This window comes from Ostrinia nubilalis, chromosome 5 (assembly GCF_963855985.1).
Source record: "Ostrinia nubilalis chromosome 5, ilOstNubi1.1, whole genome shotgun sequence".
NCBI lineage: Eukaryota > Metazoa > Arthropoda > Insecta > Lepidoptera > Crambidae > Ostrinia > Ostrinia nubilalis.
Genome location: NC_087092.1, coordinates 1,740,777 through 1,764,672, shown reverse-complemented (window position 1 = coordinate 1,764,672; position 23,896 = coordinate 1,740,777). Strand labels below are relative to the sequence as shown.

Here is a 23,896-nt window from a genome sequence, read left to right as displayed (position 1 = left end):
CCCCATTCGCACTTGGGAAGGTAAGTTAAGTTAGTAAGAAGTTGGAAGGCAAGTATTTTTAGGAGTTGTTGGGGTATAGTTTTCGTCAATACACCACACCATTATGAATAACAACAGAACCCTGTCACAAGGTGGGGTAGGTTAGGTCCCTAAGTTATTTACGCACCTCTACCTACCTACTTGAATGTGGAAGTTTAGGTTGACAAAAATGACAACAAAAGCCATTAAAAAATCATCCCTTTATTTGCGACACCTAAAATGCTTATTTGAGTTTACTTAAGTTGAACTTTTTAAATATTTTGCTTGTGCTAATTAGTATAAAAATATTTTTGGTACAAGAATAATAAGCTGGATTCGCCGCAGTATTTTGTGCTCTAAACTACCAAGGCAGTTCAGTTCCGTCGTACTGCACAAACTTCCCCGTGTCCGCTGCGCCCAACTTCTCGATCGTGGCGAATATCCCACTGACGGCTGAGTCGACATCTAGCGGCGCGTTCTTGCCACCCATGTCGGTCTTCACCCATCCGGGGTGCATGGAAGCCACCAGTATCGCTTCTTTCTTTAGGTCTATGCTCATGGATTTTGTTGCCGCGTTTAGAGCTGCCTGTAAAAAATTAACGCTTGTTAGCAATGTGACTTCCTTCGACATTTGGGTTCATAAAGTTTTATACCTATAACTTTGGAACATTGTGTCACGGACATGCACACATATTTGTGAATATTTAGTTTACCTTTGAACATCTGTAGGGATAGAAGCCGCCTTGGTCATTTTGCGCGATAGAGCCCAGCACCGAGCTCATGTTGATGACGGCGGCTCGCGCCGCGCCCAATGGCTTGTCGCTGTTCGCCTCAGCCGCTTGTTTCAGAAGCGGCAATAGACTCTGAAAAATATTAAATAAATAAAAAGATCTTTGGACTATTTCATACAGCGCCATCTAGCCACAAATAGTTTTTACATAGTAACACACACCCAGATTAATCATTTCAATTTCTGCCCGGCCGGGAATCGAACCCGGGACCTCTGCGTAGTAGTCCGTTTCGAACCACTACACCAAACGGTCGACAAAAAAAGTATAATGCAAAGTGGATTAATCCAGGAATTCAAAACTAAATTGAAAGGCAAATGGTCTTTGAACTGCAGCAGTACGGAATATAGTTAGGTATTTTTAAATTGAATTTCGATTATTATCTTTTTAAGAATAAAAGGATTAGCTGGGTACTACCACATTAATGGATGACGATGTATTGAAACATAATGCCTTGAGGCCCTTGAGCTATGAGTGTAGGCGGTCGCACGCGGAGTTTAGTGTAGTGTAGAGTAGGCTTGCTGGTTATCCATAGACAAGCAAGCCTTAGGGGAAAGCGCGGGAAACGTCGGGCGGTGTAGACGTCATTCTACGGTTTTATTAATTTTTGTTATAATTAATAGCTAAATAGGATCAGTAAAGTAGTGTAGTGTATTTGTTTTAAGTGTATTATTGTATTTATTTTATAATTTGTGTACTTTTTCATCGGGCAACTGGTAAGTTGTTCTTTTCTTTAATTGGTCCGATGGACGTCTCTGATGATCCTGGGGGAGGCATCCCCCAGGCTTCTAACTTTGTAACTATCTCGTCTGATAATGTAAACTTGGTAAGCGAAAGCTCTTTTGTGGATACGGACGGTTCTGAATGCAATGTTAGTAGCAAACGAAAACGAACTCATGCTCCCCGAAAACTGTGTAAACATTGCAATAAAAAAAGGAGGCACCATAATAAACAAGGCGTGATAAATGAAAACGATTGTCAATGCGAAAGTTCATCGGACAAGTCACTTCTAAATTCTAAATCCGCTTTGGATTCTACTTTGAATATCAACCCTTCAGTACCAAATTCAGCTAGTGTTTCTGAAGAGAATCTTTTACGACAACCTGTTGGTAGGCAGTCATATCTAGCGTCGGATTTGTCACCATACATAATACACGTGCAAAGAGAGATAACTTCTCCCAATGATAATGTTAATGTACACCCTGTGTCATTTGGCCATTTTTTAAAAAAGAATTCAATCCATAATGTTATTAATGGAAGCCTGAAAAAAATTGGTAGGAATAGATTGTCTGTATCTTTCTCAACTCATGAAGCTGCCAATGCATTTTTGACTAACAAGTTATTAACTCTAAATAAGTACAAAGCGTTCATCCCGGTTACTAATGTTACTCGTATGGGGGTTGTCCGAGGGGTACCCTTAGATTGGTCCGATGAGGAAATCATTGAGAACATGTCTGTTCCAATTGGATGTGGGAACATTCTGAAAGTTAGGCGTTTAAAAAGGAAAAATGTGAACAATGGTAAATCAGAATTTGTACCAATTGAAACTGTAGTTGTTACCTTTGACGGACAAGTCTTACCCAAAAGAATATTTATGTGCTTCACTTCTTTACCGGTGGAGTTGTACATATTCCCCACCATTCAATGCTTTCAGTGCTGCAGGTACGGTCATATCAAAAGTCAATGTAGGTCGACTCCTCGTTGCTTCAGGTGCGGTCAAAGTCATTCCGGGGATAACTGTTCTGTTCATGAAGATGACCTTGTGTGTTGTTTATGTTCTGGTTCGCATTTTGCTACCAGCAAAAAGTGTCCAGAGTTTCTGAGACAGCGAAATATTAAAGAAACTATGGCAAAAGAATGTTTGACTTATGCTGAAGCAATGAAATTACACCCTCCGGCTACCAAATCTTATGCGGATGTATTAACTTCTCCACCTCCACCAAGCCCAAATAAAAGGAATATTGGATTTAGTAAAAATAACATGAGCACCAGTAGTTCATACAAAAAGACCATATTTTTAAAACCAAAAGATCCTCCCAAATCTAATAAAGGATATGATCGGGCCAGTCATGAGGCCCTGATTAAAGATTTGAATTCTCCTTTTTCCCCATCCCAAAGCATTCTTGTAAACGATAGCAAAAATGATTCTTTGTCCAATATGTCAATTAAAGAACTGCTTATTACTCTTCTTCATTCCTTGTCCCAGTCTAATTATTTTACCTCACCGTCCAACGTTGCCCTTCCTAATAAGAATACTTCAGAAGTAATTAACTGTAATAATGGACCAGTTGTCCATAATACAGTGGAACTGCCGTAGTATTACTAACAAGAAAAGCGATTTACTGTTTTTAATTAATAAGTTTAAGTCTTCTATATTTGCTCTTCAGGAGACGTGGCTTCGGCCAGACTCCTTATTTAAAGTCTCTGGATTCTCTACAGTTAGAGAAGACAGAGCGGATAATTATGGTGGTGTAGCACTGCTCATCCATGACTCTCTCACTTTTTCTATTATCCAAATTCCTCGTCATAATGCTGATTTCTCTATTGTAGCTGTTAGTATAAATAATATTACTTATGTATCTATATATATCCCTCACCCATCATCCTTAATTTATGATGAAGTAGATAATTTAATACATAGTTTTCCTAAACCCATAATTATACTTGGGGATTTTAATGCTCAGCACCAGGCATGGGGGAGTTCTAATTCTAATTATTATGGCAGTAGGATTTTAGATTTAATTGACTCCGAAAACTTATGTATTCTTAACTCTGGCCTCCCAACAAGAAGAACTCCACCTCATGAGGGTGTGAGTGCCCCAGATATTTCTATATGTTCACCTAGTTTAGCATCATCTTTGACTTGGACTACACTTACTTCTTCTTATGGTAGTGATCACTTCCCCATATTCATAACGTTTCCATCTGTACCTAACAAATCTACTTTTAGGCGCCCACCTCGCATGAAATTTAAATTAGGCAATGTTAACTGGCAATTGTACAAAGAGAAAGTTGAGCAAAGCATTGCTTCCCTCCCTGTAGTGGGGGAGAGGAACCAGTCGATATGTGCGGAGGCACTGGCCACCCTTCTGTTGGAGACTGCAGAAGAGGTGTTTCCAGTGAAAGGCCATCACTCCAGTAAAATCCCTTCTCCCCCATGGTGGGATAATGATTGCACAGCTGCCATTAAAAAAAGAAAAGAGGCTGAGAAAACATATAGTGAAAACACTACTGATCAGAACTATAACTTACTATCTGAAGCCATAACCAGTACTCGTAAATTATTAAAACGTAAAAAGTGGGAAGGTTGGCGAAATTTCTGTTCTTCGATCTCTCCTAACACTCCTCCTTCAATGGTATGGACAAATATAAGAAGATTCAGATCTGCTTTCAAAAATTCCACTTCTTCTCATCTCCCAGAACAAGTAACAGAAAACTTTTTAGATAAGTTGGCCCCTCCTTCTGTACCTTTATATAACATACTTCCTGTTACCTCACCCTCATCTTTTAGAACTGGTCTTTCAGCCCCATTTGATCTTGACGAACTTAAAGGTATTCTTTCATCTGTCAAAGATTCGTCTCCCGGTTGTGATGGCATTCCGTATTCTTTTCTCTCTCACTTAAGCGATACCAGTCTGTTATACTACTTAACCCTTATTAATTCTATCATGATTAATGGCTTTGTTCCTCCATCCTGGAAGTCTCAGGACATTATTCCAATCCTAAAGCCTAATAAACCCTCGGATGATGCCGCCTCATATAGACCTATTGCTCTCTCATCAGTTCTTATTAAAGTAGCAGAGCACTTGATTAAAAATAGGCTGGAATGGTTCATTGAGAGCAAAGGGTTATTAAGCGATACTCAATATGGGTTCAGAAAAGGAAGGAGTACCTCTGACAGTTTGGGAATTTTCACCTGTGATATCCGCCTAGCATTTTCTATGAATAAATCTCTACTTGCAGCCTTTTTAGACATAACAGCAGCTTATGATAATGTGTTATTACCTATTCTTAAAAATAAACTTATTTTGCTTAATGTTCCTATAATATTAGTAAATTTCATTATGAACATATTATCTGAGCGATTCATTAACGTTTCAAGTGGCGAATCGACAAGATCTAGATCAATCTGGCGAGGCTTACCTCAAGGATCAGTTTTAAGTCCTTTATTATTTAATATTTACTCTTATGATTTAGAATCATCTTTACATAACAAAGTTAACATTTTACAGTATGCAGACGATCTTGTTATGTATATTACTGGTTCAAACATTCAAAATTTGTGTGAGTCTTTGTCTACCACTCTAAACGTTTTAAAGACATGGCTAGATAAAAATGGCTTAAGTCTGTCAGTAAATAAGAGTTCAATAGTTCTATTCTCCAGGATGCGATGTCCACCGCCTATTTCTGTGTATTATGATAATTCGGCTATACCTGTTCATAATGAGGCTAAGTTTTTAGGTTTAATCCTCGACTCTAAGTTAACCGGTTTACCTCATTTGTACTATATACTAGCTAGGTGTGAAAAGCTTTTGAATATCTTAAGATGCTTATCGGGAGTTTGGTGGGGTGCACATCCTTATAGTCTGAAACTTGTGTATAACGCTATTATTCGAAGTGTTCTAGATTATGGGTCTTTCTTTTTGGAACCTTGTAGCATTGTGGGTTTGCGCAAACTTGACACTGTTCAATCTAAAGCCCTTCGTATTGTCACTGGTGCAATGCGGTCTAGTCCTAATAATGCGGTCCAAATTGAATGTGTTGAGCCTCCCCTTAGTCTTCGAAGGCAATTTTTAAGTGATAAATATCTATTTCGTGCATTTCAATTTCTTAATCATCCTCTCTATTCTAAGTTGCAAGATTTGTCAGAATATGTAGACTCTGTACCTTATTGGACTCATAAAACTACACCGTGCCTTGTCATAAGTTTTCGTAAATATATTTCATTACAAGCTCCTAGCCATAGATCTGCATACATGCCTCTGTTCTGCTCCAATTATGAATCCCTAATTCTCTCCCCTGACATTTATTTCGACTTGGATATTCCAAAATATGGTAGTTCTGCTTTCTCTACTTTTAACCTTGTTTTAGAATCTAATGGCTGGCATGATTGGCACCATATTTATTGTGACGCTTCGAAACATTCACCTGATGGTAACGTGGGCGTAGGAGTCTTTCATTATCAGTACAAAATAAATCAAAAAAAGATGTTCCCCCCTGAGACGTCAGTATTTACAGGTGAATGCTATGGTTTATACAAATCATTAGAATATATATTACTCATGAAACTTAAAGAGTCCATAATTTTTTCAGACTCAAAAAGTGCATTACAAGCTTTTGCTAAATTCCCTTTTAAAGCTAATATTAATTTTCCAATAATTATTGATAGTAGAATATTACTTAACAAATGCCGACTGAATGGTTTTCAGGTAATTTTTGCCTGGATCCCCTCTCACAGTAATATTCCCGGTAACGAAATAGCAGATAAAATGGCAAATGAGGCAGTACAATGTGGAGATATTTTCCCATATAAAAACTTCTCTCATGATTTAGCTTCCCTTCCTAAATCCTATCTTCGTAAAGCTTGGGAAGGTGAATGGAACAGTAGTGACCTGGTTAAAGGGAAGCATTATAAGAGTATACAGCCCAATATCCCGGTTAAACCTTGGTTTTTCAGAACGACGCTCGATAAGACAGCCACCTCTATTCTTATTCGCATGCGGTTAGGGCATACGTGTACGCCAGCACATTTAGCCAGACTTAAAATCATTGATAGTAATTTATGCGATTGTGGCTCTGAAGTAGGTGATATTAATCACATCCTGTTTTCCTGTCCGAAGTATGATCGCTCCTTTTTTATGTCCTCATTGTTAACCCTCCGTGTCCCTTTTCCCACTTGTATTAATACCCTTTTATGCACAAACGATCAAGATATTTATAAATGTATCTCCTTATTCCTGTCTAAAAATGATATAAAGGTTTAGTCTTTGTACCTCATATATGTTTTAAATTATATTTTTAATATCTTATTACATCTACCTACCTACCTATATTGATCCTATCCTTTTTAATTTCCGAAATTCCGATATTTCCTACATTTTCGTTTCCCTACCTTTGTCGTGGCAAATGCACAAGCCGTGCGAGCCAAAAAAAAAAAAAAAAAAAAAAAAAGCAAGCCTTAGCTAATAATTCGACCAATAACGACATGGACTTACACTACAACGTTGAATACCGGACAGAAATGCTACCGTTACTTAATTAGTTCTTCTACGTTAGATTTTATGGACACTTTTGTATACAGAAAACATCTGTCAGTCACCATGATAGGTACATAAAGTCTCAAGGGACCAAAAAACAGAAACTACTACTAATTTTACCTACAAAATAGAAACCCCGCTCCCGCTACCGCTTATGAATGGCAATTAAACAAAATAGATTGACTCGTGTTCTTTTCTTTGTTTTTTTTTTCATGTTTCTGATTGTGCATTTAACTAGGTACTTACCTTCGTCAACATGATCGGTGCCACAGTATTGATTGTCAGGTTTTCAATTAGCTGTTCGGCTTTCACTAAGTTGATTTTGGTGAATTTAGTGGCCACACCGGCATTGTTTATAAGCAGATTTAACCCAGAGTTTCCCACGCCTTGGGCTACCCGTGAAGATAAGTCGCCAAAGCCTTGGACGTTTGTTACATCTAAAAAAATACAACTTTTGAGGAATGAGGGGCGATTTAATTACATAGGATCTCAGATCATAGAAGGGAATAGATGTGAAACGGGGGCGTGGCGCGTGTCTCCGCGATATGCCCAGAAACGAACATCGGCCGCGTAGCTAGGTTAGTCGCGATTCAGTCGTACTAAGGAAATGTTCTCCGATATTTTGGATAATGCGTCGTTACGTGCAATAAAACAAGTGAAACGAAGAACTACAGGAACAATGGAGTCATTTACTACATGTAAGTATTGCAAATCCATTGGTATTTAAAAAACTAAACATTTTTACGAACGAATTCAGTGCCGTAACAGTTACTGCGATATCGAAATCAGTGGTGATAAAAATTCTAACACACTTGTACATTGACGATTTAGTTAGCAACCACTTTATGTCATGCTCAACTACTGCGCAATGTATTTAATTTCTTCCGATATCCACTTTCGTGTGACAATACACAGTACGGCCGCATGTGCCGGTCGTAACATAGTGCCGTGCTCGTGTTCTAATGCGGTTTCCTATTATCGATAAATAGAAGTAAATTATAATTTTCTATTTTGTAATTTTAAATAAAAAAATGATGTGTTACTTGCGATTATAAGATTTTACAAAAAAAATAATAACAGTAGAAGTAATTAGTAACTGTCAACTATGTAATTACTATAAGAGCTAGTGAAAGCCTAATATAGGCATTATTTTTGATAAACATGTGCGGTACACAGATCGCCATAATTAAAAAGTAAATGCGTGATAGTAGTTAATAATAACGTATAATAATAAAAAGGTTTTCATACATAAGCATTTTGTGAAATCAGTTTCGAGCCTTGCCCCTAGCGATTTATAGTATCGATATTTTGTCGACTCCATTTTATCTTTGTTCCCTCACTAGTTTTCAAAGTGTGCGTCACGTCACGCGGCCATTGATTGGCCATAAGGCATGCCTTCTGGCCAATCACAGCACTTTTAAGCCGGTTGCACATGTTGTCGTAGACTCTCAGTTGCTTTGTTTTTACACAGTTGAATGTGTGTGTGGGAGCTGTGGTGGGGGAAATGTGGGGACACTGGTTCTCGTTGTAGTTACGCGCGACTTCATATCTATTCTCTTTCTATGATCTGAGCATAGGATTTATGTGAAAACTGGAGAAAACAATTTATTTTAAAACTTGATTAAATGGATTTGCCTCAGGTGGTTTTTTTTTTTAAGATTATTAGCAATTTGTATTGCCCAAAAAAGCCCCTCGTGGTAAGCTAAATAAGCTTGAGTTACGAGTGGGCTCACCACAATAGTCAAGCGCGGCGGTGGGATTCGAACCCGCGTTCCTCGGATCTCGAGTCGGCCACTCCGACCTCTCCACCGTTCGGTTATCGTGGCTATAAAAATTGAACCCACGACCTTTCGCTTGCCGGGCGACTGTTACTTAAAAACTTCTAATCATTGCCACTGAGCTATAGATACATTTTAATAACTTTCTTTACAATGAATCGCACGTTCATAATCAAACTGTCACTATACAAAAAAGTAGATTTTTCGGGAAAAGCATTTGAAATACTCAAATTTTAAAACCTTTGCAAAGTGTGCTAAATGTTCTTAAATGTTTTGTTTTTTGTTAAATACCAGTAGTGGCTTGTTTGGCTTTTACGGGAATATAATTATCTTTCAAATTATCATAATGGTTTATTTAATATTTAATTTTTTCCCTAAAAATACTGTCACTTTTCCACTAAAATTGAGACAGTGACAGTTTTCAATTAAAAACATGTTAATGTTGTATTATTAATTCCGGTAGAAATGTCACTATTTTCATATAAATTTGACGATGAAAGATTAAAAAATGATTATTATTAAATAAAACTAACATAGAAAAATCAGTAATTTTAATGAACTTAAAACTTTATAATTTGGATTAAGTGGTACCTATGGTAACAGTAATAAATGTAAATTCTCGATCAGAAATAAATACGTTACACACATGAAATTACTATAAAATTACATCACATAAATCAACTTCTTAGAAAATAAGGTACCTACTCTTTTGTTCAGGCAGCCTTTAAACAACAAGAACTTGATGACCTCGATGAACTTGACGAACTAGATAGTGATTTTTCATGGGAAAAGGGCTCAGAGAAGTAGGTATAAATTCTGGATCATTATCCAGCGGCCATTACCTCTGCGAGCTATGTGCCCCGGCTACTGCCACTTGATTTTAGCGATTCTGCGGGCTCTGTCGGTCACTTTGGTTCTCCTGTGGATCTCCTCATTTCTGATTCAATCACGTAGGGAAACTAACTGAGCATCGCACGCTCCATCACCTTTTTTGTGACCTCTCAGATCCATAAAATATCACTGGCAACACACACTGATCAAAGACTTTTGTCTTGACGCACTACGGTATTTCGGACGTGAGAATATCACTAAGCTTCCCGAACGCTGCCCAGCCGAGTTGGATTTTTCTCGATGTTGGACCTACGTAACTGGACTGTTTGTCCCAGGTATACATACATTGTCAACCAACTTTCTAGTGTAGAGTCTCCAGATGAGTGGATACTACATGGACATTTGACATGTTTTTTGTCTTGTCCATATTCATTTTCAGGCCCACTTGTTGAGAGGCTCTACTTAGGCCATCGAGCATTATGCCTAGATCTTCCACAGTCTCAGCCATGATTACGACATCGTCCGCAAATCGAAGGTGGATGATTGTACTCGTTGATATTTATGCTGAATCCGCTCCAGTCCAGAAGCTTGAAAACATCTTCCAGGGCGGTGTTGAACAGTATCAGAGATATTATGACGTCTCCCTGTCTCACCCCTTGCTGCAACTGGATGAGTTTCGAGTCCTGATCCTGGAGACGAACCGACATTGTGGCGTTTTCGTACAAGCCTTTCAACACTTCGATGTATCTATAGTCAATTTGGCACCGTTGGAGAGACTGTAGCACTGCTCAGATCTCGATCGAATCCAAGGCATTTTCATTTCTTTATAGTTACTTTTGTGAAGCCTCAATGTAACCTTGTTGGTGATCGAATAAATAAATAAATAGTCCACAAACGCTAGATAAAGTAGTAATTACCTTGATAATTTCTTTGATTTTACTAGTGTTTGGATTGACTGGTGGCATTTTTGTTAGCTGTTAAAAAAAATTATAACTACTTAATCATTTAAAAATCTTTCTTGTTGTTTTAATATTACACAATTTGGATAAACACAATATTCTACGAAGTGATGCAACAATCTTCTTAAAAATGTAAGAGAAATATTGTCACTTTTTGTTTTAAGGCGTTTTTCGTATTACTTTATTCTGACTTATCCAGTGGCGGCGTAGCACGGGTTGGCACCCGGGGCGATCACCCCCCCCCCCCCCCCCCCCCCCCCGGTCATAAGTCCTAAGGCACCCCCTGGTATCCCCAGGATTTTGGGGTTACCTACCGATTTAAAGACAATCGCACCCATGCCATGCAGATGCGCCAGTGAGTACTAATCTGCGCGACTTGTGTCACCCCCTGTAGGAGATTGGGATAGGAATGGGATGGGATACCTTCGATTGAGCAGACTCCACAGGACGGTCCAAGCTTGGTTCTTCTTTCACTTTCACAAACACTTGACTTTTTATTGAGATGAGTTTAGCGCGCGATTTGGGTTTATTTGAATTGGTTTATTTTGGATACTTATTTAGTAATTAACGCCTAGATAGGTAGGCGAAGCGGCGCGTTGCGATGCGAGAGCGAGACTGAAGGTGGGAGGGAGAGGATAGGAAAAAGGACTGTCAGAATGAGTGATAGAATAGTGTGACATGAGTTTGAAATGTATGAGGTTTTAATGCTGGCGCGTACAACTCCCCCGGCCTAGAGGTCTTCCTCTAGATTGAGTAGCGTTTGTAAGAAAAAATAAAGTTAAAAACGTAAAAAGCATGCGTTAGAGAGAACTAAACGAGTTAAATTAGCGTTAAAGTTGAGTTAAATTAAAATTAAAGTTGAGTTAAATTAAAGTTAAGAATATTAAAATTAAGAGCATTATTTGAGTTACTGTAAAGGAAGAGGACAAACTCTAACTACAGGCCGAACATAAGTACCGGTTGCAGTGCGAATCTTTAAGGTGCGAATGATTTTGTCCTTTCCGGGGTATACTTCCACAACCACACCCAGTGGCCAACAAAGAGGATGCGCATTGTCATCTTTTATAACAACAACAGAGCCCACATCTATCGGTTTGGTCACCGTATTCCACTTTTCACGGCGTTGTAGAGAAGTTAAATACTCCTGACTCCAGCGACGCCAAAAGCTTTGCACTAATTTATTGACTAACTGATAACGCGTTAACCGATTGTCAGAAATATCAGAGACATTCTCTACTGGTAAGAATTTCAGTGGAGTTATATTGAGAAAGTGATTGGGAGTGAGAGCGGATATATCAGATGGGTCAGAGCTAAGAACACACAATGGTCTACTATTCAATAAGCCTTCTATTTGTACAAGTACAGTGTTGAACTCTTCGTATGTTAACACTTGAAGACCAATAACTTTATAAAGATGCGTTTTTACATAACGAACATTTATCTCTGTGATGCCGTTAAAGTGCGGGCCATATGGTGGACTATGAAGAAACTTAATGCGTTGTTCAGCCAAATGTGAACTTAAATAATTTTTGTGAGAGTCAGATTCTAAAAGAGCGTAAATTTCGTCAAGCTTGCGTTTAGCGCCAATGAAGTTAGTACCTCCGTCGCTATATATCATGGAAACGGGGCCTCTTCTACAAATGAATCGACGAAAAGCGGCGAGAAATAGATCAGAGCTTAAGTCTGAAACTAACTCTATGTGTAGAGCCTTAGTTGTAAGACAGCAAAATAAACAAATATAAGCCTTCTGGCTTTTAACACCTCTGCGGCGAATGTGAGTAATAAAGAAGGGACCTGCATAATCGACCGATGTATAAACAAAGGCTTTAGCTTCTGAAACGCGAAATGATGGCAAGTCGCCCATAAGAGGGTTTGTAGATTTAGGGTTTAAACGAAAACAGATATTGCATTGATGCACTCTTTGACGTACTAAGTTACGTGCGGAAAGTATCCAAAATTTCTGTCTAAGCAGACTGAGTAGAAGTGAAGGACCAGTATGTAAATTACATACATGAAAGTAATCAACTAAAAGTTGAGTGAAGCGATGTTTAGGCGATAGAATGATTGGATGCTTTTGTCCATAGTTGAGTTGAGAGTGAGTGAGTCGACCTCCGACACGAAGTATATTATCAGAGTCAATGAAAGGGTTAAGTTTGAGAAGCGATTTGTTAAAGGGTTTATTATTTTTAATTGCGTGCATATCTTGAGTAAAAAATAGTGCCTGTATATGGCGTACTAAATAGAGTTCAGCGAGTTCTAAATCAGAGGATGTAACCACTCCGTTTGAACGTAGTATTTTAGCGAAGCGTAACACGTACACAGTAGCGCGTAATAATTTTGGGTACGTGGAAATGCGATCAATTAATCGATCGAAAGGGTGAGAGTTCGATTGAGAGCTTGTCTCTGAAACAAGAGCGATAGTTTTCTCTTCCAGTCGAACACTGTTAGATGAAACTTGAAATGGCTCGATAGGCCATTGCGAGATTGGCTGAGCTGTCCATTGAGGAGAGTGAAACCAATTTAATTGATTTAATAATGCTTTAGGAGTTACCGGTCGCGATATTACATCTGCAGGATTTTCATTTCCATTAACATGATACCAAATTTTGGCGTTGAGTTTCGAATTAATTTCAGTAATTCTATTCGCAACAAATGTGTGAAATTTGTACGCGGGAGAATGTATCCACGTGAGAGTGACAGTCGAGTCCGAAAATGCGTAAATTGAGTTAACAGGATAACGATTCTCTATACTATCGCGAACCGATAATAAAAGATTTGTTAAGAGCAGCGCTGCGCACAGTTCAAGCCGCGCAAGAGATATTTTCTTTAAAGGCGCGACACGCGATTTGGATGCGATAAGAAAGACTTCACCGGGTGAATCTGCATCAGAGCTCACGCGCACATAAACCACAGCTCCGTAGCATACTTCGCTGGCGTCCGCGAAGCCCATGATAGTGACGTGGCAACCCGCGGTGATTCCTATATGACGAGATATTTTTAATTGCGATAAATAGTTAATCTCACTATCAAACCGATTCCATTTATTTTTTATTGAGTCTGGAACTGGCTGATCCCATTCAAGTTCGCGCTGCCAGCATTCTTGAATTAAGAGTTTGAGAAACGCTGTCACAGGGCCTAGCAAACCCAAAGGGTCGAATAATCTAGCGGTTGCGGAAAGAATCGTGCGTTTTGTGCATTGGTCAGAGTTAGTAGAGTTAATTTTGTAAAGAAAAACGTCATCATTAGGTTGCCACTGCATGCCTATGATTTTTGTCGTAATTTCTGAGTCAGTGTCAAAATCGACGAGCTGTGGATTTTTATGCGAATCGGGAATCTTATTTATAAGCTCAGGGTTGTTCGAGATCCACTTAACCATTTTAAACCCCCCGGCCATGAACATCTTAACCATTTGATGGTAAGATTGTTCAGCTTTTTCTAACCCGTCCATCGATGAGACATAATCGTCCATATACATACAGGATTGAGCTTCAGACGCGGCGATAGGATAATTCGCGCGCTCGTCCTCAGCGAGTTGGCGAACGACACGCATAGCGAGGTAAGGCGAGCTAGAAACGCCAAAAGAAACCCTATTGTATTGATAAGTATCAATCGGTGATTCAGGATCAAATCGAAATAATATGCGTTGAAACGGGTGGTGATTTTGATCAAGCTTCACACAGAAATACATCTTTTCAATATCAGCAGATAAAGCGACTGAGAAAATGCGTAAGTTAATTAAAAGATCAAAAATATTACTTTGTAAGTTTGGGCCAGTGTAAAGAACACCATTTAACGACTTTCCAGAGGTTGTTTTACAACTTGCATCTAAAACGACTCGAGTTTTTGAAGTGAGTTTATCTGGTCGGTATACTGCATGATGAGGTATATAATAATTTGGAGTATTTTCCTCTGAATTCGATGCGTTTTCGACTTTTGACAGAAAACCGCGATCGATACAGTCTTGAATATTTTCATTATAGTTAGTGCGTAAGCCCGGAGTTGAGTCTAACTTTTTCTCTAAGTTATAGAAGCGACGCCTAGCAGTAAAGTAAGAATCGCCGAGTTCTGATGGGTCGAGTTTAAATGGCAAAGAAACGGTATACGTCCCAGAGTCGTCGCGAGAATGAGTTGATTGGAAAATGTTTTCACATATTTCGTCGTCAGGGCTGATGTGTCTCTTAGTAGGTACACTTTCAAGCTCCCAAAAGCGTTGCGTGAGTGATTCTAATGAGTGCGAGTCTACATTGCAAAAGAATGCTTTATTATCATTGCGTGAATGAGCTGAGTAGCACTGAGCGCGTCCCATAGCGAGATATCCGAGCGTGGTTTCGATAGCGATGACAGAGGATTGCGGTGAAGTTATTTTATTACTACCTAAAAGAAGCGGGAATATCTCATTGCCTAACAAACAATCGATTTCAGCAGGGATATCGAAGCTGTCATCAGCCATAGGAAGACCTTGTAAATGTGATAACTGGGTTATGTCAACCTTTACATTAGGTAAATAATCGGTTATTGTATCAATGACGCGTGCGTTAATAGTGTATTTACACCTGGGATCAAAGCGTGAGGCAATTGTGAAAGATACATATCCTAGCGACACACTTTCAGACTGACCTATGCCCTTAATAGTGGTAGGTAGCGGATTGACTTTTAAGTTCAGTCGCGCACAACATTTATTTGTGATAAAGTTGCTCATCGAACCTGTGTCTAGAAACACGCGTAATTTTTGACACGTCTTATTATTGTCATAAGTATACACTGACGCGGTGGGTAATAAGACCGTGGTACTAGATTCATCAGCGATCGACGGCGTGACTGCAGAGAGAGACACATTGTTGGTTGGCATCGATTGCAACGGCGGCGTGACCGGACCGTGCGCGGACATGGACGCGTCGGTCGGCGAAAGCGTCGCGCTGCAAGTCAGCTGTTGTGACGTCATAGGTCTATTCACGTTAAAGTTATCTATATGAATAAGAGTGTGATGTTTACGTTGGCAAACTGAGCAACGATTTTGAGATTTGCAATCTTTGATGTTATGAAAGCCTAAACAATTGAGACAAAAGTTACATTTCGTAACTAAAGAGTGGCGAGTTGGCGCATTTTTCGAGAGAAAATAACTGCATTTGAACAGGGCATGTTCAGGTTCCGTCTTACAAAGTTGACAATTCTTGCGTACAGCGGATGGAGTGTATGAGCCTTGCGAATTCGGTTGAGATTGGAAGTAATGTTGATTGAGTTTTACTCCAGAAGCTGTATTAGAAACAAACGACTGTGTCAGTTTCGAGTTTTTAGACTGCGATGCGAAATTCGTTTTATTATTAACGTACGGCTTATTCTGCGTAAAACATAAGCGTAAAGTATGGATTTTATTCTGTTCTTTTATAAAAGTCTTGAGATCATTAAACGTAGGCATTTTTACGTGCTTAATGGATTGTTCAAATAAATTTAGAGTGTCTTTGTCTAATTTACTGAGAGCAATATGAGTCAAAATGAAATCGGAAAGGTCATCAATCTGTAAACGTCGTAAGGCAGCTTCAGCTGAGCAATACTGTTCCAAAAATTCATCTAAAGATTGCGATTTGAAGTTTATTAATTGTTCCAAATACATAGAGGCTTGTACTCTTATGTCTTGGTATTTTTCTAATAGGTTGTTCCAAATTATGTAATAGTTCTCACCAGTCGGTGGAATACCCGAGCAAATTGTAAGTGCTTTTCCGGAAAGTTTTCCTATAAGGTATTGAGCCTTTTCACCTGGAGACAAACCAGTGTTCTCATGAATAAGCGTTTTAAAATTTTGGTAGAAAACGGGCCACTTGGAAGGGGCTCCGTCGAAAGAGACTAGTTCTAAAGGCGGTAATTTTTTTACGAAATCCTGTTTGCGACGCTCTGTGTTGGCCTTTAGTTGTGCGATGGAGCTTTGCACCGAAAGGATGTTACAGTACAAATCGTCAAACAAGTTGAGTGCGGCAAATGTAGGTTTGAGTTCCTCATCATTTTTCATATAACACAAATTAAGTTCGTCAATAGTATCAAGAAAATCCGATCTTGTTTTTTCAATCGAATGCATGCGAGACATGAAAATTTGTTCAATCTGAGGGTCGGAGACCTTTAGGCTGAGGTCGTATAGTTCCTGAACCCTCTGAAAAAGCGCTTCTTTTTTAGCTTCAAGCAAATTAATTTTGCGTTTTACTCCCTCCATTGTATTGTAGGTGAGCAAACACACGCACGAGAGCTAGCGTTAAAAATGAGTTGAGTTGTGCGTATTTATTTATAATCCAGTAGGAAAATAAAATGCGTAGCGTATGTAAGCGAATTTGAAATTGAATTGAAATAAAATTTTAAAAGATTGAATTTAAAAAATATACGTGTTTACAAACAACGAGTTGACGTTTGAGCGAATAGTAATTTCTAGAATGTGTCAAATGTCAAACGAATCGAACTTTCCAGAAAGAATGTGTCAAACGAGCGAATTTTCTAGAATTTTCTAGAGGGTTGTCAAAATGACGGATGCGTGAAAATGTGTAGTTGTGATTTTCTGTAAGTGTAAAGGATAGGAAATGAACCATGCGGCTCGGTAGGACCAGAAAGGAGTTGTAGGAGATTGGGATAGGAATGGGATGGGATACCTTCGATTGAGCAGACTCCACAGGACGGTCCAAGCTTGGTTCTTCTTTCACTTTCACAAACACTTGACTTTTTATTGAGATGAGTTTAGCGCGCGATTTGGGTTTATTTGAATTGGTTTATTTTGGATACTTATTTAGTAATTAACGCCTAGATAGGTAGGCGAAGCGGCGCGTTGCGATGCGAGAGCGAGACTGAAGGTGGGAGGGAGAGGATAGGAAAAAGGACTGTCAGAATGAGTGATAGAATAGTGTGACATGAGTTTGAAATGTATGAGGTTTTAATGCTGGCGCGTACACCCCCTGATGCTTGGCACCCGGGGCGGACCGCCCCCACCGCCCCCCCCTTACGCCGCTACTGGACTTATCTTAATGATTTGGAGTAAAAGCGTATTTATGCTAAAAATGACGTTTTTCAACACAGAGTCCACATAACTATCACGGCGTCCCGTCCAGTTCCCGTCACTACTAAAAACGTGTCACTGTTACTCACAACATATGCCGGTTTCCCCATTAAACTCCATAACGACACTAGTGATATCTGCCGAACTATTTGAGTTTTAAGCGTGGGATTTTTACAGCATGCACTTTTCGCGGAGCTCTGATAGATGGCGTTGTTAACTCAATTTCTCCCAATTTCGTATAGTGACGGTTTGATTATGAACGTGCGATATGTATGTTACGTATAAGAAATAATGATTACAAAAAATAGTAAAGTAAATACCTAGCTGTAATATTTCAAGATGTTTTGCTTCTTGAGCTAACTTTTCAAGTTCCTGTAAAAAAAAGGAAACAGTTAAATGAGACAGACAGTTGAGTAACTTTTTATTATTAATTAATTATTTGTTTCATAAATTAATAATGCTAATTTACATAAATTGATAAGGTATAATTATAAGAACTCTGATAGAAACATCTAGTCGTAATACGATGAAGTCATGATGAATTAAAAATTGAAACGTCATGCCATGAGTTTCAAGGTTTCCGCCGTGACGTCATGTCAGTCTGTGTCGGTCGGCTAGCTGTCAAAGCAATCGTCTACCGATCTCTTTCCCACACACTCGATGAATTCCTTTCCTCTTTCCTACAAAAAGCTGAAGCACTCGTTAACGTGCTAGTGTTGAATAAAGACGCGAAATACTAAGTTCTGTGTGGTAACAAATTATTGTGATATAGTGTATAATACATAAATTACTTTAAAACCAGGAACCATGGCACCTATAGGTAAGTGAGATATGCATACCTCGGACGGCTTTCGGCATGTCGCGAATATTTTGTCGGCCTTGTTCTGTTTCACAAGATATCTGACCATTCCAAGTCCCAGGCCTCGGTTAGCGCCCGTAATTAGCACAGATTTCATGGTGATTGCACAAGTAGTTTTCAATTTCTTGACATCTGGATTAAAGTTATCTTTACTACCCGTTTTTATTGCCTGCGTGCGTGTCTGATTATTTTCTGTCATTCACGTCAAAATGACAATACTCGGTAATGTTGTGAGGGTCAATAATTTGATAAAGCCCTACAAATTGTTGGAAAATGTTACGATATTGGCAAGACGGAGTCTTGGGAGCAGTAAGTTTTGCTTTTGCAATCAAGGCCAACCTTGATATTTCATTTACCGCCTAACCTCACTCCTATCTACCTGCTAACCCACTTTTGATACGATCTTTTTTGATGTTCATCTCATCACATCCTAATCCTGAATGCTTGGACCTTGGAATGGTGTCTGATACAGTTTACAAATGTACCTTGAACCTATACATATGTATTTGTTAGGTTACATCAACTTTTTTCTTTATACCTACATAATACACATTACCCTGGTTAATCAGTACTTGTATATAAATTTAGTAGTAATACCAGCATACTAGAATATTTTGTTTGATGACTCCAGGCGGCTGGCTGTGTTGTAGCCGCAGAGCCAAGTTAGTTGCCCCCAGTGACTGTATTGACAGAGGTACAGTATGTTGTCATCAACTCACAGGGGCTGTGTGCTAATCGTTTGTTCCGTCCAATATGCACCACTATTGCAAAAACCATTACAAATACTGCAACACACTTACATTTTGCATTGATTTTGCCATAATTGTAATTAACTTATAATTTTAAATCCTAGTAAATAATTTTAATACATAATTTTTAAAAATGAACGGCTAGAAATAAAGTGTAACTTATATTCATATTGACCAAAATTCTAACAAGAATCTCAAAATTCATAATCTTGTCCTGGACTAAAAATTAATGCTTTTAAGTTGTTAAAATTTCATTTACACTTATGGCATCATCTGCTGAAGCATTAACACCCGCTGAATATACACAATACACAAGTAAAAGACAGTTGGTATCATAATGGTGTGGTGTCTTCTAGATGGAAACTTTGATTATGACTTGGCGGTCATTGGTGGTGGGTCGGGGGGGCTGGCGTGCGCGAAGGAGGCCGTAAACCAGGGCGCCAAAGTCGCGGTGTTAGACTACGTCACGCCCTCGCCGCAAGGCACCAAGTGGGGCCTCGGTGGGACATGTGTGAACGTCGGATGTATACCCAAGAAGTTGATGCACCAAGCAGCGTTGCTGGGAGAAAGCATACATGTGAGTATTTTTTTTCTTTTGTATTCAGTTTATGTTAGATAATTATAATTTTGTTAGATAGGATGATTTTTGTGCAATAATTTACATGATTTAATTCTTGTGCAATTATTTATTAAATGTGTACTTAAAATTTGAATATGTGAAAAGTTTTTATTGTTTCTGAGAATTTTGATTCTTGACTTTATTATTGTGTCTTGTTTGTAGGCGTTGGTAAGTGATAGAAATCCTCAAACTGGACCCTCTCCCTATATCCTGACCTGCGAACTTGGATTATTCTTGAACTGGGCTAGTGATTTCTTTTTTTTTTTTTAATTTTTATGTAGAAGTTTTATACAAAGAAAGCAGTGCTGTCGGTATTTTTAGATCTGTTGTAATATTCAATTTAATTTTGTAACATATAAGTAGATTATACCAATGAGAGTATTTTTAGTGACATTCCATCCATTCTATAAAAGAACCTCATTCATTCGACCTCTAGACTTGTACAGTGAGAAATGAAACAGTTATCTGCTATTGTTTGTTTGGCGACTATGTTTTCATTTGCTCAGTAAAAGTAGTCTGATCTTTAGAGTATGTACTTTCATTATGCATTTGTAATTTAAAATATAATTAATACAGTAATTTCACTTTTTTTTAACTATGAATAAGTATTTTTGCCTTCATATTTTTTATAATATCATCAATATAACTTTGAATGAGCTGTTTTGCTTTTGTTTTATTAGACTGGAGATTTAATTTATGCTTAGGCTAAGAACTCATGGCGCGACTTTCAACCGCACCCGAGGTGGTTGCGGGCCCGCAGCTTCTGTAGAATGCAGATACTTATGTAAAAACTAATGCACAACTCACGACAGGGTTTTCGCCCGCAGCGGGCGCGGTTGTTATAGCCCGCGCGAAAACCATTTTGTACCAGTGACTTAGCGCAGCGCGATTTAAAATCGCGTGAGTTTTGAAATAAAACCGCAATACCACAACCGCCGCGGGCGCGTGTGAAAATCGCGCCGTGAGTTCTTAGCCTAAGATCGACAAAAAATTGTTAATCCCCAAATTGTGCGATAGCTAATGAGCGCGACTTGAGATTGATTTCACATAATACTATTTGCCTTTAACCACTTCTCTATTTGCCAGCATCCCAGAGAATGTAGTTTTGAACCATTTAATTTCAAATTCGCATAATAAATCGTATGAAATGGTATTCGGATACGGATTTTTCGCGAATATTATTAAGATTCTACTGCTTGAAGCAAGTTTAACATCAGAAGAAGTGAAAGATAGACTAAGAGATAGAATGTAATGTTTTATTTATTTAACAATTTTTAAATCGTTTTGCAAAAGTAGAGTCACAGCACAGGTAGCGATACTACGACTTACTTACGTTACGACCTCAAATTTGCTCAAACAAGGTCGTTCGGGCGAGCAGCAACGGTGACGACTGTTGAGGATCGATAAATTATACTTAATTGCTTGTTTTTAGTTATAGGTACGGTTTTATATATATCTGTGATGAGGTGATATAGGTGGGGTACCCATAGTACAAGCTTTGCTTAGTTTGGGACTAGAAGCGCAGTGTAAAATGTCCAAGGATATAGGTGGGGTCACTTTGCGCTCTTTCAGAAATGACCAAACTGAAGCTTATATTCAGGCTAGATTTTTCATTTTCACTTATAGTTACCAATCCACCTGTGATTCGTATTCCCAGGGCCTCTTCGTTACGCTTTCTGTTACCGTATTCTCAGATTCATTCGTCTTTCTCTGAAAATACGGAAATTGTAACCCGCTGATTCTTTTTTACCGGATATTTGAAAAATAATGTTATGGAATAATTTGGTCATGTTACTAACATCCTGTTAGAATGTTTAATATACCTACAGATTAATATGAATTAAATTTTTTTTTTTTTTTTTTTTTTGCTGTGATCATTTGCAATCAGTCTCAAGACTATGAGCAAATCTGTTCTTTGATGCTGTCATGCGGAGTGGCTTCTCATTGGAAGCATCAACTCATCTGCTGCCCAGATCTACTGGCGATCCTCTAGCTCCAGGATATGATGACGTTTCAGTCGTCTCACATACCGGTCCATGGTAAGTTGGCGAGCAAGTTCGTTAGGATGATGGATTAACCGCTCTTTGTACTTAGTTGCCAGACTCCGAATTTCCTCCTTTATTGTTTTCATTTCAAGGTGCTCGTGGACTTCGTTGTTGGTAATGTACCATGGTACTTGTGCAATTGTTCTCAAGATCTTGTTTTGTTGGCGCTGGAGTATACTTATGTTGGAATCGCTTGCGCTGCCCCATAGTTGCAAACCATAAGTCCATATGGGCTTAAGGATAACTTTGTATATTAGGAGTTTGTTGTCCAAGGAGAGTCGCGAGTTCCTTCCTAGCATCCAGAATAGGCTGTTGTACTTCAGCTGAAGCTCCTGCTTCTTACATTTGATGTGTTGCCTCCAGGTTAGTCTACGATCAATGTGTAAGCCAAGATATCTAACATGGTCACTGTGGGGTAGAGTACATTGGCCCAACTTTACAGGTGGACAGTCTCCTCTTTTTAGGGCGAATGTCACCTGCACTGACTTAGCAGCACTAGCCTTGATTTTCCATTTTTGAAGCCATTCGTTTACATTGTTGAGGCTTTTCTGTAAGTTCTCTGATGCCAGTTCTGGATCTTTATTACTTGCTAATATAGCGGTGTCGTCTGCAAAAGTAGCTGTAGTTATCCCCGGCGTCAGCGGTAAGTCCGCTGTGAACAGCGTGTAGAGCATGGGGCCGAGAACAGAACCTTGTGGCACCCCGGCGTCAATCTCCTGGAACTCAGAGGTGGCGTCACCCTCTTTCACATAAAATATGCGATCTTCGAGGTAAGATTTGAATATGGGAAAGTATGAGTGAGAAATATTCTGCTTGATCTTACATAGTAGACCTTTATGCCAGACCTTGTCGAATGCCTGCTGGATATCCAAGAACGCTGAAGAGCAGTATTCTTTTTGTTCTAGGGACTTTCTTATGGCGTCACATACTCTGTGGGCTTGTTCTACTGTGCCATGGCGTTCTCTGAAGCCGAATTGGTGATCTGGTATCACTTTGCGCTCCAAGAGGCTTGGCATAATTCTGCGCAGTATTATCTTCTCCATTACCTTCGACAGAGTAGGCAAAAGACTGATTGGTCGATATGATGTTTTTTCGGTTATCACTTTGCCAGGCTTGTATATCATGATGATTTCCGAGACTTTCCACGCACCCGGAAAGTACCCTATTCGTAGCATAGCGTTGAAGATGATGGTGATGAAGACAATAGCCTTTCTCGGCAGTTCCAGCAATACCTCTTTAGTTATAAGATCGTAGCCAGGTGCTTTTTTACTATCCAGGCGTTTAATGGTTTTTATGACTTCCGCGGGGGAAACAGGTCTAGGGGGAAGGTCCATTTGGAAGTCTTGCTCCAGGATGTGGTCAGCGAATTGTTCCGGTGAGTCGTCTAGTGTTGCGTTTGGTTTGAAGACACTTTTTAGATGGTCCGCAAACAAGTCTGCTTTGTCTTGGTTTGTTCTGGCCCAGTCGTTTTCCCTTTTTATTGGGGTCTTTGGTACGTTAGGTCTGTCACAAGAGCGGGTAATTTTCCAGAGCGAGTAATTGGTGGCTTTAGTAGCTGATAAAGACTCCAATTTCGCTTGCATTGTTAAGTCATTAACATTCTTTATAGTTTCCTTCAATTCTGCTATTGCTTTTTTAAGGACGGCTTTGTCTTGCGGATGACGGCTCTGCTGCCAAACTCTGCGTAGTCTGCGTTTCTCCTGGATCATGGTCTTTATTTCCAGTGGTACGTTTGTGGGCGGGTTTCTATGTTCAGCAGTGGGTGTGCATCTCCACGCGGCAACTTGTATGAGATTGGTAAATTGCACTACTGCTGTTTCAATCTCTTCCGCTTCTTTGAGTCTGATGTTTAGGTTTAGGTTTTCCTCAATGTAATCCCTGAAGGAGCTCCAATCAGAGTGCCGGTTGTATAACAATGGGGGTCTCTCGACTTCAATTATAGTTGAGCTGATAGTAAGTAAGA

The 23,896-nt window shown here is 39.1% G+C and overlaps 2 protein-coding genes across 4 annotated transcripts in view; one reads left to right on the top strand and one right to left on the bottom strand.

Moving 5' to 3' along the window:
• Positions 1–226: 226 nt before the first annotated feature.
• LOC135071636 (C-signal) lies at positions 227–18,617 on the bottom strand. The gene is made up of 5 exons (XM_063965399.1): positions 18,501–18,617; positions 17,982–18,033; positions 7,310–7,500; positions 732–881; positions 227–604 (listed from the first exon to the last, which is right to left on the bottom strand). The coding sequence occupies exons 1-5, from the start codon at positions 18,615–18,617 to the stop codon at positions 380–382; spliced, it is 735 nt and encodes a 244-aa protein (XP_063821469.1). The 3' UTR covers positions 227–379.
• Positions 18,256–23,896, top strand: part of LOC135071633 (thioredoxin reductase 1, mitochondrial-like) — an 18,401-nt gene continuing 12,760 nt past the window's right edge. Inside the window, exons 1-3 of one of the 3 annotated variants that reach the window (XM_063965396.1) lie at positions 18,256–18,481; positions 19,152–19,214; positions 19,626–19,846. In XM_063965396.1, the coding sequence (XP_063821466.1) occupies positions 18,469–18,481; positions 19,152–19,214; positions 19,626–19,846 (297 nt within the window). In that variant the 5' untranslated portion in view covers positions 18,256–18,468. Of the gene's footprint in view, positions 18,482–18,725; positions 18,830–19,151; positions 19,215–19,625; positions 19,847–23,896 lie in introns of those variants that run through there. The other 2 variants (XM_063965397.1, XM_063965395.1) reach the window with 2 other exon arrangements.

Bases quoted from the DNA above. Each gene is read 5' to 3' on its own strand.
- LOC135071636 (XM_063965399.1), bottom strand. From the start codon at position 18,617: ATGAAATCTGTGCTAATTACGGGCGCTAACCGAGGCCTGGGACTTGGA. The intron at 18,034-18,500 runs GTATGCATATCT...TTTTTTTTACAG, and splicing joins CATGCCGAAAGCCGTCCGAG to GAACTTGAAAAGTTAGCTCA. The intron at 605-731 runs GTAAACTAAATA...AATTTTTTACAG, and splicing joins ATCCCTACAGATGTTCAAAG to GCAGCTCTAAACGCGGCAAC.